Source organism: Perissodus microlepis, chromosome 3 (assembly GCF_051167445.1).
Source record: "Perissodus microlepis isolate ML-2025 ecotype Zambia chromosome 3, ASM5116744v1, whole genome shotgun sequence".
NCBI lineage: Eukaryota > Metazoa > Chordata > Actinopteri > Cichliformes > Cichlidae > Perissodus > Perissodus microlepis.
In genome coordinates, this window is record NC_140463.1 from 10,803,149 (window position 1) to 10,816,766 (window position 13,618).

The 13,618-nt window shown below is 39.6% G+C and overlaps 1 protein-coding gene across 1 annotated transcript; it reads right to left on the reverse strand.

Annotated features, from left to right (window-relative positions):
* Positions 1-2,380: 2,380 nt before the first annotated feature.
* On the reverse strand, positions 2,381-5,557 carry LOC146389866 (low affinity immunoglobulin gamma Fc region receptor III-like). Its single transcript, XM_084919913.1, has 7 exons — positions 5,527-5,557; positions 4,818-4,853; positions 4,375-4,641; positions 4,050-4,295; positions 3,775-3,963; positions 3,544-3,624; positions 2,381-2,493 (listed from the first exon to the last, which is right to left on the reverse strand). Exons 1-7 carry the CDS (start codon positions 5,555-5,557, stop codon positions 2,381-2,383), a joined length of 963 nt encoding a protein of 320 aa, XP_084776039.1.
* Positions 5,558-13,618: the final 8,061 nt, after the last annotated feature.

Genomic DNA, 13,618 nt, shown 5'->3' on the forward strand with positions numbered 1-13,618 from the left:
GAGACACACTGACTAACTGGATCATTATTATTCAAATTTTATATCCTATTAACTTCATCCTAAAAGGTGTTTTTATGCATGTTGTTGTTGCTTTTTCATTTATTTGATTCAGTGTCTAAAATGTAACTGTCAGAAAACATGAGATGCCAGTGTTGTCTCAGACTGTAACATTACAACTGAAGCTGTGCAGACACACTGATGACCGACTGGAACACTATGATTCACATATGGCTGCTTCCTGGCTGCATGCCAAATATCCTTGGGCAAGATACTAACCCCATGTTTGCCTACCGGTGGTGGTCAGAGGGCCCGGTGGCGCCAGTGTCCGGCAGCCTCGCCTCTGTCAGTGCGCCCCAGGGCAGCTGTGGCTACAACGTAGCTTGCCATTGCCAGTGTGTGAATGTGTGTGTGAATGGGTGAATGACTGAATGTAGTCTAAAATGCTTTGGGGTCCTTAGGGACTGAGTAAAGCGCTATACAAATGCAGGCCATTTACCATATTAGATTAAATCCATCCTCTCGCATGGTTTATCTATGGCCACTAGAGGGAGATGGTTTACTTTATATATTAACATGGATACAAGCAAATAATCAGTGCTTCCATAGTTTATTTAAAAAAATTATAATAAAACTTTTTTGTTGCGTTATACTGAATTTAGAAATCATAAATCTTCTAGTTTCTGCTGATTCCAATAAACCACACTCTTACCACAAACAAAGCAGTTTTTTGTAAGAGTTGGATGCATTTCATTAATGATTTTGCTGCAAAATGCAAAACAATAACAAATGTTTTATCATTTTGTGGATGTCCTCTGGTCTGAGGTGCTGGGGGGACCAGTTAGAAACCAGCAGCTGGACGTCAGTGGTTGGACTGGTGGACTACTTCAGTGAAGAGTAGACGACGTCTGGCTCTGGTTTAAAGCCTGAACACAAACACAAACAGTTCAAACAACAGGAAACACGATTACAAGCTTTGTAGTTCAATCCAGACCTCCAACCTCTCTGCATCACACACAGTCCCAGTTCAGACTTTACTGGGAACCAGTTCAGATACAAATCACACTTTAGGTGCCTGTTTGATTCACAGAACTGAGCCTGGAGCCCACAGAGCTGCAACAATTTGTTAAGCAAGTGCATTAAGTCACATTTTAAAAGATGAATGATTTGCTGCTTCCAGCTTCGCTTTCATATTTAAGCAAAGTTTCCATCTTATTATTGGAGAATTTTATTTTTTTGTGAAAATGACGCCACATATTATGACTTTGTATCGACGGCTTCCCATCAGGATGCACAAAGAGGGTGAGAGTATGACCTCAGACCTCTACAGCTGTGCTGAGCACCCTGCTCCATACTTTCTTCTCATATCACTGCGCCCAGCAACACATTCATCAGATTTGCAGTTGACTCACGGTGATGGGTGTCATTTCTGGGGACAATGAGTCTACCCAGCGACTGTCTCAGTGGTTCAAAGACAACAACTTGGTCCCGAAAATGTCCAGGACACGAGACAGCACCATTGACTTCACTGTGATTAAGCACTTAATTATCAGCAGAAACTGTGTGGAAAAGGTCACAGACATCCAGTTTCTGGGATTTTACAACAACAAGAGCCTGAACGTGTGGTTAAGAAGGCAAAGCAGAGATTTAACTTCTTCTTCAGGGTCCTCATGAATATTATCCCCTGAGACTGTTTATTTTTTCTTTTGTACTTTCTTTGTTCTTTTGTTCTTTCTTTTCAGATTGCTTAGAACTCTGGCTTTTAGCAGGTGCTAAAAACAGAATAATAATAATAATAAGTTCAGACTGACAAACTGTTGGATGTCAGAGGTTTGAGGACACTCAAAAAAACAACAACAATTGAGTTTGTTACACCAGTAAAGTTAGTGAATTGAAGGAAAACATAAGTTGTTTTATTTATTAGCAAAGTAGAGCTAGAAAAATAACCAATAGATGTTTTTAAGCTTAAAAGCTGTTGCATGTGCTGTATACATGTTCAAAATTTGACATAAAAATTTAAACTGGAAACTTGCAAATTCTGACTTCACCTGGAATACACTGATGTGGTTTGGTTAGCTTAACTTGATGATGATGGTTGGAAACAGGGTGAGTAGCTAGCTTGTCTGTGTCCAACATTAAAGATCCAACCTGATATCATGGCAAAGCCGACCCACTGTGTCTATTTCACGCTTTGCCTCTCCAAAACATAAAATGGGCACGCAAGCAGACGTTCCATTATCAGCGAGGGGGAGATAAAATATTTAAAGGACAGAAATCAGTAGTGAATAAATAATGTATAAAGTACATTTCAGGTTACTTAGTTGCACAGTTGTCTTTTTTGAAATGGACACAGAGGACCAGCATGTCTGTTACATATTTTGCCTTAATACTGAGCTGAAGAGCAGCTGTACCTGGGCCTCCTTGTTCTGATGGTTGTTTGTCCATAACTGACGTCTTCAGTTCTCACTGCTGAGTAGACCACAGCTGAATAAATGTCTGCAGAGTAAACTATTGAAATCACTGCAGGTACAACAGTTTAGATGTTATTACACAGGAGCTAAAGATGGCTAAAACATTTTTATAATTTGTAATCTTGCATCAAAAAGACAGAAAATAATGATTTTTAGCTCATGAACACCAGGAAATTTGTCCTGCACTGAGCCTCTGTGAAATCTCAGTGGATCTTAGTTCTTATTAGTTTGCACAAAAATGCATTACTTTACAATAACCACAACTTTAATGATGTTCTGTGTTTTTGAGTTTTTTTCTCGTCTTAACACCTCTGCTGAGAAACATTGAGTGACCACAAAGAACTGGAGGCTGTTTCTGAGAAAGATGCAGGTGGACGACCACAAAGCTGACACTTTTTCCACTGCAGACTGACACTCTTCACCACAGAGCACAAAGCAAACATGTTCTCACAACATGAACACTATTATTAGACAAACCAGTAACACCTCGGTGAGAGCATTCACAGAGACAATAAACTATAAACTAATGTGTATTAAAACTCAGACGGCAAACACATATGTGTCCAGTCAGAGCTGCTTTGAACACCTACAGCTCACTTACAACACTGATAATATTTTGTGGGCCAGAAAGTCACAACACACACGAGTCTGAGCCGACACCATCAGTTAAAGTCAAATTGGGCCTAAAGGAAAACTGCAGTTGTGTCACATTTGAACCAAATATACATTTCATATATGAAGCAATCATAACTGTTGCATACATGAGCGACATAGAGGTGAAATATGTCACATGTTCATCAGAAGATTAAACAAACCAACTCTCCCACTTGGTTTATATGATGAACACAGTAATGCAACATGAACAGTAACTACACTGACCTCTAGGTTCACTATGACACTATGACAACAGTGAGATGACACTTATGAAGAGCCAGAGTCACATGTTTCCTGTTTCAGCTGTTGACTGGCTGTTTGGGAGCAGAGGTGCGGGAATCATCATGTTTTTGCTTACTAGGTGCATTTTACAAACAGACCTTTGACCTCACATACAGTGAGAAAGAGAAAGCAACACTACCTCTTCTTGGTTTGATTGGCTGTTGTGGATTATTTGATATTTTGATGGTACTGTGTATGATCTCATCTTCTCCATCTTCTTCTTGGAAAAGATAGAAAATGGAGAATAACATATATTAAATATCTAAACAGAGATTATATTTAAGAACGTTGTTACTGTGATCTTAATGAATGTGAACTTTATTCTACTAAACAAACTCAGACATGAAAGATCAGGAAGTCTGAGTCTCACCTTCAGGTTTCCTGTGAACACATCGTCTCACCAGTGGAACCAGTAACACCAGTAGAACCACAACACACACTGATCCAACACATGACAACACAGAGAGAACAGGAGGAAGAGTGATGTGGGTGGAACCAGGAGGAGGTGTGGATGTAGGTGGAGGTGTGGATGTAGGTGGAGGTGTGGTGGCGTCTTCCCCTAAAATAAAGCAAACACAGTCATTAAGTTGTCGTCACATTGTGAATGTTGAAACCTACAGAAACACAGACAGGTGAGTGTGTCACCTGTGACAGTGATCCAGCTGGATGGAGACTCTCCATGACCGCTGATGTCACACTTGTAGAGGCCTTCATCAGACCTGGAAACATGCTGGATGGTCATGTGACCTGTAGGCTGCTTCCTGATGAGGGAGCCATCTTTATAGAAAGCAGCTGGGAGGTTGGAGGGAGTGGTCTTTGTTTTACAGAGCAGAGTGACGTCATCTCCCTCCATCACAGGGAGGACAGGACTCTGCAGGATCACTGATCCACCTCAACACAGAGACAAACTACAGCATTTCATCCATTTACACACAGCTTCATCAACACTAACTCCACACACTCAGCTTACCAGTGACTGTCAGGTTAACCATGTTACTGATGGGACCCTCTCTGGACTCACACCAGTAAACTCCACTGTCATGAGGTGCTGTTATACTGATGTTACAGGAAGAACCAGCTATTCTCCCCCACCCATCTCTTCCACACTGAGTCCTCTGTTGTTTGCTTGTGTTTCTCCTCAGAGTCCATCCAGCAGAGCTGTCGTCCTCCTCACAGCTCAGAGACACAAAGTCTCCTTTAAAGAACTGAGAGCTGCTGGGACTCACAGTCAGACGAGCTGTGAGGGTTAAAAAAAATATGATATGTTAGACATGACACAAGTATGAAAAGTGAGCTGTGCTTTATCATTTACCTCATCCGTTTTACTGAGATCCATTGTGAAACATGAACCCAATCAGGTCATATCAGTGAGCATTTATCAGGTTTAAGCTGTGACAGAAGAAGGTTACTGACCTTGGTTTGTTGTGCAGCTCAGCAGTGAGATCAGAACTAAAGAGAAATGACACTCAGGTTGATTTGATGTGAACATGAAGAACAACTCCACACAAACAGCTGACAAACCACTGCAACCAATCTTGCCCTCCGCTCTATTAAAAAAGACTTAATATTTTCACACAATAAATCAATTTTCTAATTGAGAGACAAGTGCCAAGCTGGCAACTATAACTCTTCCAAAAAAATAAAATGTTATACAAAATATATTAAAAAATCAACATCATGAAAAACAAATATATTTTATATGCAAGTCATTTCAATATACATTGTTTTAATGTACATTTCTTACGAGAACCTAGTGATATATCCTGACTGAACCATGATCTGTGAGAGACAAACCATTGCACTAATTTTTGTGTGGAATTTTTACTAATGGAGTTAATAATGAGATTAAAAAAATAGTGTTTATTGAAATCGTTTGGTTAACTAAACATGTCTCGTTTCAAACAGACCAATGAACATCATCGTTGTACCTGAGATATGAACATAATGGGTGGTTTATTATATGTATGTGCACTGTTTATACTGTGACTATAAACACTCTGTTACATTTAATAACCCAGTAAAGTCATGTGTCTGCTGTCCAGCTGTGTTCATATAAGGAGTGAATTACAAGTGAAGTTAAGTGAAGTACAAGAATTCAAACAAACACAGAGATTCTACTTACAGAGCAGACACAGCACAGATGTTTCCTTCATCGTCCTTCTCACTCATTTGAGCTTTTTCTCATTTCTGTCACTGACACCAAGTAAAGCCCGCCCTCTTCCTCTGAGCACCAGCTTTCTACTGGTTTAAACACAGTGAGGTGTCAGTGTGTGTGTGTGTGGACGTCCCCCTCAGTGAGAGAGGCAGATATGAGCTGAAACACAGGAATCAAACCAGGGACGCTGCTGTTATGGAGCTGAACTGGAACCATTCAGACACTGAGGCCCTCTGAACCAGAAATAGCAGTGCATGAATCTCAATTTCATTAATGAAACTATTCTGAAATATTCAGACAGTCACACTGCAATGTACCTGTAATTTAAATGTTTTATGTGAGGATCAATAAATCACGTGGTACTCATTGAAATTGTAGCGTTTATTCACAAACTTTAAAGAGGATCTAATGTCCTCTGCTCTCAGTGATCTGTAGTTTGGTTGATGAACAAATCCATGTCCATGTAGTGGACGTCCCCCTCAGTGAGAGAGGCAGATATGAGCTGAAACACAGGAATCAAACCAGGGACGCTGCTGTTATGGAGCTGAACTGGAACCATTCAGACACTGAGGCCCTCTGAACACATTTTAATTACAGCTGTGCAGAGACACACTGATGACTGACTGGAACACTATGATTCACATTTTACATTAACACCATCCTCACACATGGTTTATATATGGCCACTAGAGGGAGATGTTGGACTTTAAACACTAACATGGATACAAGCAGATCATCAGTGATGCTTCCATAGCTTTTTAGAGAATTAACATGTTGAGCATTTGCATTTAATTTAACTGTGGATAAAAATTCTCTTCACTTACATATGTTCTTAAGATGATGATGAAACTGTGTAGAGTGATAAACAGTGTGTCGACAGAGTACTGTGAATATATTTAATAATCACATTCAGCAAAAAAAGTTCTTTCAGCTTACAGTCTGTACTCTGCTGATCAACACAACACCTGCAAAGTAACCTGTGATCACAATATATTTGTCAGTAACTCAATACTTTACCAAATTTAATAATCACATTACAGTTACAATTCTGTCATAATTTGTGTTACAAAGGTTCCTTAGGTTTCTCTACGCAAGTCAGAAACATCAAACAAACAAACACGCTTTATGTGCTTTGGTTGCAATCAGCTGATTCCAGTTGCTGTGCTGAATAAGCAACATAGTGGAGCAGTCTGGACGTCACTTTTATTTTTATTCCATAAAAGTATCCGATGGTGAGGTAAAAAATGCTTCTAGGACTGAAACAACTGCATTATGCTGCAAACACAACTTCAGCTCTTTGCAAGCACCTGCGCAGACAACATGCTAGCGCTAAGCTAGCCAAGAACCCAGAGTGACATTAAAGCTGAGTGAATGATGACCCCAGCCCAGCAGCCAGACCCTGAACTTCAACAGGTAACACAAGCAGCGATGAGCTGTAACCTGACTTCTACCTGTTTATATGTTTCTGCTTCAAGTTCTGCATTAATGTTGCACTTCTGAGTAATGACCTTCTCTAGTAAATGGTTCTTATATAGTGTTTTCTACTTGAGCATTCACACTGCTTTATACAACTTGTGTCATCAACATACATTTAGGTGCTTTTTTTTTTCTGCAGTGGTTTCTATTTAAGTCTGATGGACACACTGGAGAACTTGGGGGGAACTGAAATTGGGGTTAGTATCTTGCCCGAGGATACAGACACACAGACTGGAGCAGGTGGGGCTCAAACGAACAACCTTGTGATGACCTCATCCAACTACAAAGTAACCACCAACACCCACCCACATGTTCATCATAATAGTGATAGTTGTGTTAATGCTACATGTATGTGAAACACAACACTTCCTGTGTTGATTTCTAATTAAAAGCCCTCAAGTTTTTCTGTTCTCAGAAATCCTTGATTTATTAACCAGGCTTTTATTGTGAAGCATTTTCAGGAACATGTTGGGGGAAAATTAAACTATTTATTAAAATTTTATGACATCAATCCTTTGATAGCTTTAACAGTTTGTTACTAAGTCCAGTGTTATTTCACTGCAGCAGAGGCAGAGAGGACTGATGATGTGAGTAATATTTTCAAATGATTTGTAGAGTCTGATGAAGATGATGAGACAGCTGAGAAAAAGACGAGGCTGAAAGATGCAAATAATTTATTGGTCAGTTCATAAAGTCAGTCTAACATTTGACTCATAATGCAGCATAATGCAGTTTTTGTTTACACGAGTTTACACTGGTGCACCAGGTCAGGTGGTTCAGACAGATATGATACTGTAATACTGCTGATCTCTAGTCTGTTTCATTAAAACCCCACAGAACAATTTTGATCTTGCAAACACCTGAACCTGAAGATAAATGACTAAATAAATAAAATCAGATGCCTACTGATAAAACACTGATGCTGATTGTCAGGGTAATATTTTAGGATTGTCATTTGTACTTAGAAACATATAATCATTTATGCTTAGAGATATATAATTGTTTCCATATTGATAGAATGTCTCATCCTTAGTAGGTCTTTAAGACTCTGAGTACCATGAGATGGGAGGACGTTCACTCTCCAGGGTGTGCTGGGAGGTCATGGACAGGTCACACCTTGTCTTGTGATATATAGTGGGAGTACACATGCTCTGTATCTGTTCAGTTACAAGAGCCCTTTGTTTAGGTGGACTGCTGGACTCCTGGCGCCAGCTTTCTGCAGGAGGCGTTCACAGGGTCATATTTTGACCCACACACATACACACACCCACATTTCCACACACATACACACATCAGCACACACAGACAGGTACTCTTTGTTCACATATATGCCTGTTTAAGATGTCACATGTTAATGAAACTATGGAATAAAAAGAATTGTATGGAATAAAATGATTGTTGATTGAGCATTTATACACCGAGTGTTGTCCTTCCTTCAGCCCAAAGATGAAAGAATTGGGAGAATTTAACAATATTCATGTAACCACAATAAAAAGCAGTGCTACAGGGGAGCTGACAGAGAGTGACGGGGTTCAAGCGGTAGGAACAGCGCTTGGTCTCGGTCGTCTCTCTCGTGCACGAGATCACACAAAAAGCTCTGGAGTGTTGTTTTGCTGCTGCAGTGGGTTCTCTCAATTGTTCCAGCAAGGGTTGTACTTAGACAAACCTAACACTGATATTGTCACATACAGGACACTTGTAACACAGTAAGGGGAATTGTTGAAAAGAATATATCAATGGGCCAATAGGTTTGACTATAGGAGCACAGGGGTGTGTTTAAATGAGACACAGAGACAAGAATGTAACTCAAAAGAACCAGCCGACTTTAGTGAAATAAACCATAAGGTTAACAAGCACAGGTTAAAGACACTTTAAAATGGTAGAAAGGAAACTTACAAAAAATGAAAGAAAAGTTAAACACATAAACTACTAAAACAATGACTTGGCCAAGTGTTACTTTTGGTTTTCAATGTTGGGTTTCAACTTTGGGTTTCAATGCTCAGGTGCACCCTAGTAACCTGACTCCTTAACTTTTATAGAAACAGATTACTCCAATGTACATTCAAATGAAAATCTCACACTCCTTTCACATGTGGAGAATGTTCTACACAACAGCTTATTATTCAAAGTCCCAAATTAAAAAATGGGTATAGTCCAAAAAATTCCCAGGATGTGAAAGAAAATAGGGGTGAGAGAATGTCAGTCAGTGGTCTCATGTATAACCAGCTGTGTGTGAAAGTGTGAGTGATACAGTCCTACCACACCGCAAGGTGCAGCAGATCATCAAGTGGAAAATAAATGAATCTCAGTCTCTCTAAGTCCAGGTGGGAAGGCTCGCCATCTATTTCACTGTGTTGCTCTTATTTGGGTTAGTTATAAGTTGCACTTATAACGGTGTACAGAGAGTTGAGCGTACGAAGCAGAGAATGTTGTGAGCGCAAGCAACACATTGCGAGCAAGCGCAAATGAAAAAACTGAGCGAGAGGGGCTGCTATTGTGTGTGTATATGGATAAGCGCAAACTCTGAAATACGTTTTTTGCACGCAGCAATGAATTTTGTTCACTCAAATTCAGCTTTTGTACACTCAAAATAAATTTCTCCTCAAAATGCAACACTTGCACCTGCAATTTTTTTTTTATGTGCGCTCAAATTTTTTTTACGTGTGCTCAGAATTGTGGCACAAAAATAACGCCATACCTCCCTTGTTGTGCTGAATCATAGCTTAAGGCTAATCACTGACTCACTCACCCCCTCCCTCCTGGCTCACAGCTTCTGCTCCTTCTTCTTCTTCTTCTTGATTGGCAACCAATCTTAAGGCACTTTACCGCCCCCTGGCTCACAGCTCACTAGTGATGGGATTTCCGGCTCTTTTTAGAGAACCGGCTCTTTCGGCTCCGAACCGGCTCTTCAGGTTGTTTTGTTGCTTTAATTAATTTCTTATTAACAATAATATGAAATTATGCACAAAAGGAATTACTAATGTAGAGAACCGGCTCTTTCGGCTCCGAACCGGCTCTTCAGGTTGTTTTGTTGCTTTAATTAATTTCTTATTAACAATAATATGAAATTATGCACAAAAGGAATTACTAATGTAAAAAAAAAAGTGGTTTTATTTATATATGTTTATATATAAATATATACAGTGGCCCCTAGAGACAAAACGCATACAAACTCCAAAGCATGTACAAACTCCAAAACACATTTCTAGCGTTAACTGAACTTCAAAACAGAGCTACCTAGATCACTTAAATTACACAATTGAAAGCATGTGTGTATTGTTTGTGTATTTCTACACAAGCACTCATATATATTCAAATAATTTAAAAAAAAGTTCATTTACCTGTTACTACCACACACCAAATCCGGTCGTTGGTACTTGCTGACTTGTGTAGCCTCTAGGTAACAAAAGCTTAACGCTAGGCGTAGCATCCTGGAGCACTTCTGTTGTGTTTTGTACGTGTTTTGGAGTTTTTACGTGCTTCTGAGTTTTTACGTGTTTTGGAGTTTGTACGTGCTTTGTCTCTAGGGGCCACCGTAAATATACTTTTATTTATTCATTCCACATAAAATGTAATAAATAAATCATATAATACAAAAACCAACTAGTCACAGTTCAACTTTTAACTATTTAAATTTTCAGCTTTGTCCTTTTAAACAAAGGCCTGCATGAATAAACTTTCTGAATCCTTTATCATCTGCAACTGAAAATAGTTGTGGATGATTACTATACCTTTCTAATGTGATGTTGTTGTCCCTGGCTCTCTTTCTCTCTCTCTCTCCCTCCCGCTCTGTTCCTGTGCTACTGCAAGTCTAACTACCGCCCCTCCCCCCTCTTCCCAGCGCAAAGCACAAGGCTCGCATGTGGAGTGAAGCAGAAAAAAGTGCGAGAGAGAGGGTGAGAGAAAGAGAAAAAAAAAAAACACGGCTCACGATAAGGAGCCGGCTCGCGTCTTTCACGTCAAAGACCCGGCTCTAAGAGCCATTTCGTTCGCGAACGACACATCACTACAGCTCAGTGGACATTTAGATGAGAAAATATATATTTGACACATTTAAGGAAAATACCAATAAAATAAAATAAAAATGAATAAATGTTCCCTTTAGAATTTTTTTTGCTCTTTTTTGCTCTAAAGAAAATAGTGGTTTTCTTTTACAATCATTCATCTAATGCCGGGCTCACACTGTGCGATTTTTTCAGTCGCGCGATTCAGCTCCTGCTCAAACTGTACGATTGACTCGCAGGGGTTAGAAGTTCGTAGGTCACGATGCAGGGTCTCACACTATACGACCCGATGCTCTGATGCGACCCGATGCTCTGATGCGACCCGAGTACTCACACTGTGCGTCCATAAAATGAAGGTTATAACAGAAATTATGTCGCTCGCTCTCCCTCTCTGTCTTTCACTCACACAGACACGCACACCACCAACATCAACTTTGCTAAATTGCTAATGAAAAACATTGATCAGGCAGCTGTGATTGAGCAGCAATGTCTATCCAACTATTTTCACGGTTGTTGTGGTCGTGATAATTTTGTGAGGCCACATCGAAAAGGCTCGGATGAGCTTTCCAAAGTTCTACAAGTACCTCCATCACTTGTGTCCAGATCACACGCTGCACTGCCGTGCTGCGCAGTCTTTTTTGCTGACATTTGTGTTTGCGCGTGCGCAGTGTGAAAAACTGCGGTGACACCCTCACGACCAAGCGATTGATGATCGGGAGCTGGTCGTGAGGTGTTAATATGAATTAATTAATTAATTAATAAACAGGTGTTAATCGTGTGTGAATCGCTTCTCGTTACCCCACGTATACTACACGATGCACGACGCACGATGAAGGCCAAAATCGGGCCGATCGCCAAAACGGTCGCATGACTCAAAAATCGGCTCAAAATGGGCCAAAAATCGCACAGTGTAAGCCCGGCATAAGCAGTAGGATTTACATTAAAAGAGAAACAAATTAAGTTTGAGTGAAAATACACATTTTTGCACTCTCTGGTCAACTGACTCAGTGACTCAAGAAATCCGATTCACTTTGGTGAGTGACTCATTAAAACTCGATTCAGTAAAAAGAATCGAATTTACCATCACTAGCCAGCACCGACTACACACGTAGCAGTGAACGCAGAGCAGGTGGGTGGGACACACAGCGGCAGACTGCTTTCCCATTGGTCAAAGCATACTGGGACCTGTGCATTTTGATTGGTTGGGCAGACTGTCCATCTTTCCTCATATCTATAATTTCTTAAAGTGGTACCCTCATTTTATGTGGGTTACACACTGAAATCATGAATACGAGTACGTGTAAACAAGTGTAAATCCTTTTACAAGATCAGTGGTGGGTTATTTATTTATTTTTCCTGTAAGTAATATGAATAGTTTCTGTTTAGTTTAAAAAGAAAATTATTCTAATAATTGCCCATTTTTCAGTGCCTGGCTCTCATACTGCAGCAAACAGGAAGCAAAATAATTCGTTTATGCAACACAGGTTTTGTTCCTGACATAAATTCCAGAAAAACACTGAAAATAAAAACAGAGAGAGAAGCCATAAATGTAATCAGATTAATATCAGTCTTCTTTACTTTAAATTTTACTCCTTCATCTTAAATGTATATTGAAATATTGACCTTGTGTTGTTTCATAGATGGCTCATGTGCAATGATGAATTTGAAGCTAATAATAAAAAAGAAACACAGCAGGTAGAAAAGTAGCTGCTTCTAGACTGGTCTGTTGATATTAATTGATATTCACTGTTAAAAGTGTTAATAATGGACTGTTAGTCATTTTTATTTTTCTTATTATTGAATCAAGCCCCACTAGATCTCTGTCTGATTTGTTCTTTACTGCCTTAAGGCTGGATTATAATTAACCATTTTTTGTGACTAATATATCCAGTCATTTTCTGTGGCAGATACTTTTGCCTGAAGTGAACTAGACTAGGTCACTGTTAAACTGATTATTTAGAATACTTTCCTCCTGTTAGATTTAAAATTAAGAAAAGGACCATGTTAGCAAAAATAGTACTTTTAAGAATTCCTAATGAGTTGAATTAGGAATTTTCTTTCTTCTGTGGATCCCCTGCTGTTCAAGTTTGATAACTGTGTTTGTCCATAGGGTGATCTTTAATTTGACGTTTGCTTTTCACTAAAACCCTGACGAATGCAGGAGGTGTTTGATGACCTCTGCCCACTGGATGATCATTAGTTTCAGCTGCTGTGTGTCATTCTTTCATATGTCATTATGCATGTTAAATTGATCTATAGGAGATCTAGGAGACTTCCTGTTCATTTATTAAGAGGTCTGAGAGATTTTGGTCTGCTACAAGTCAACATCAGGCTGGTTTGAATTCTGGCATGAATTTTATTTATGTTTTTTTTCTAGATCACAACACCACCAAGACACCAACAACAGCAATAAAAACATCAAAAACTGAGAAACTCGCGAACAGTCCATGACGACCTCTACAGACTCCTCCTGTCAGACCTGCAGGTGAGAAACATTTGTGAGGTGTCTTCTTTAGAAACAAACATCAACAACAAGGATGCAGCTTCACTTCTGATCACACACACACACTAAACTCTAC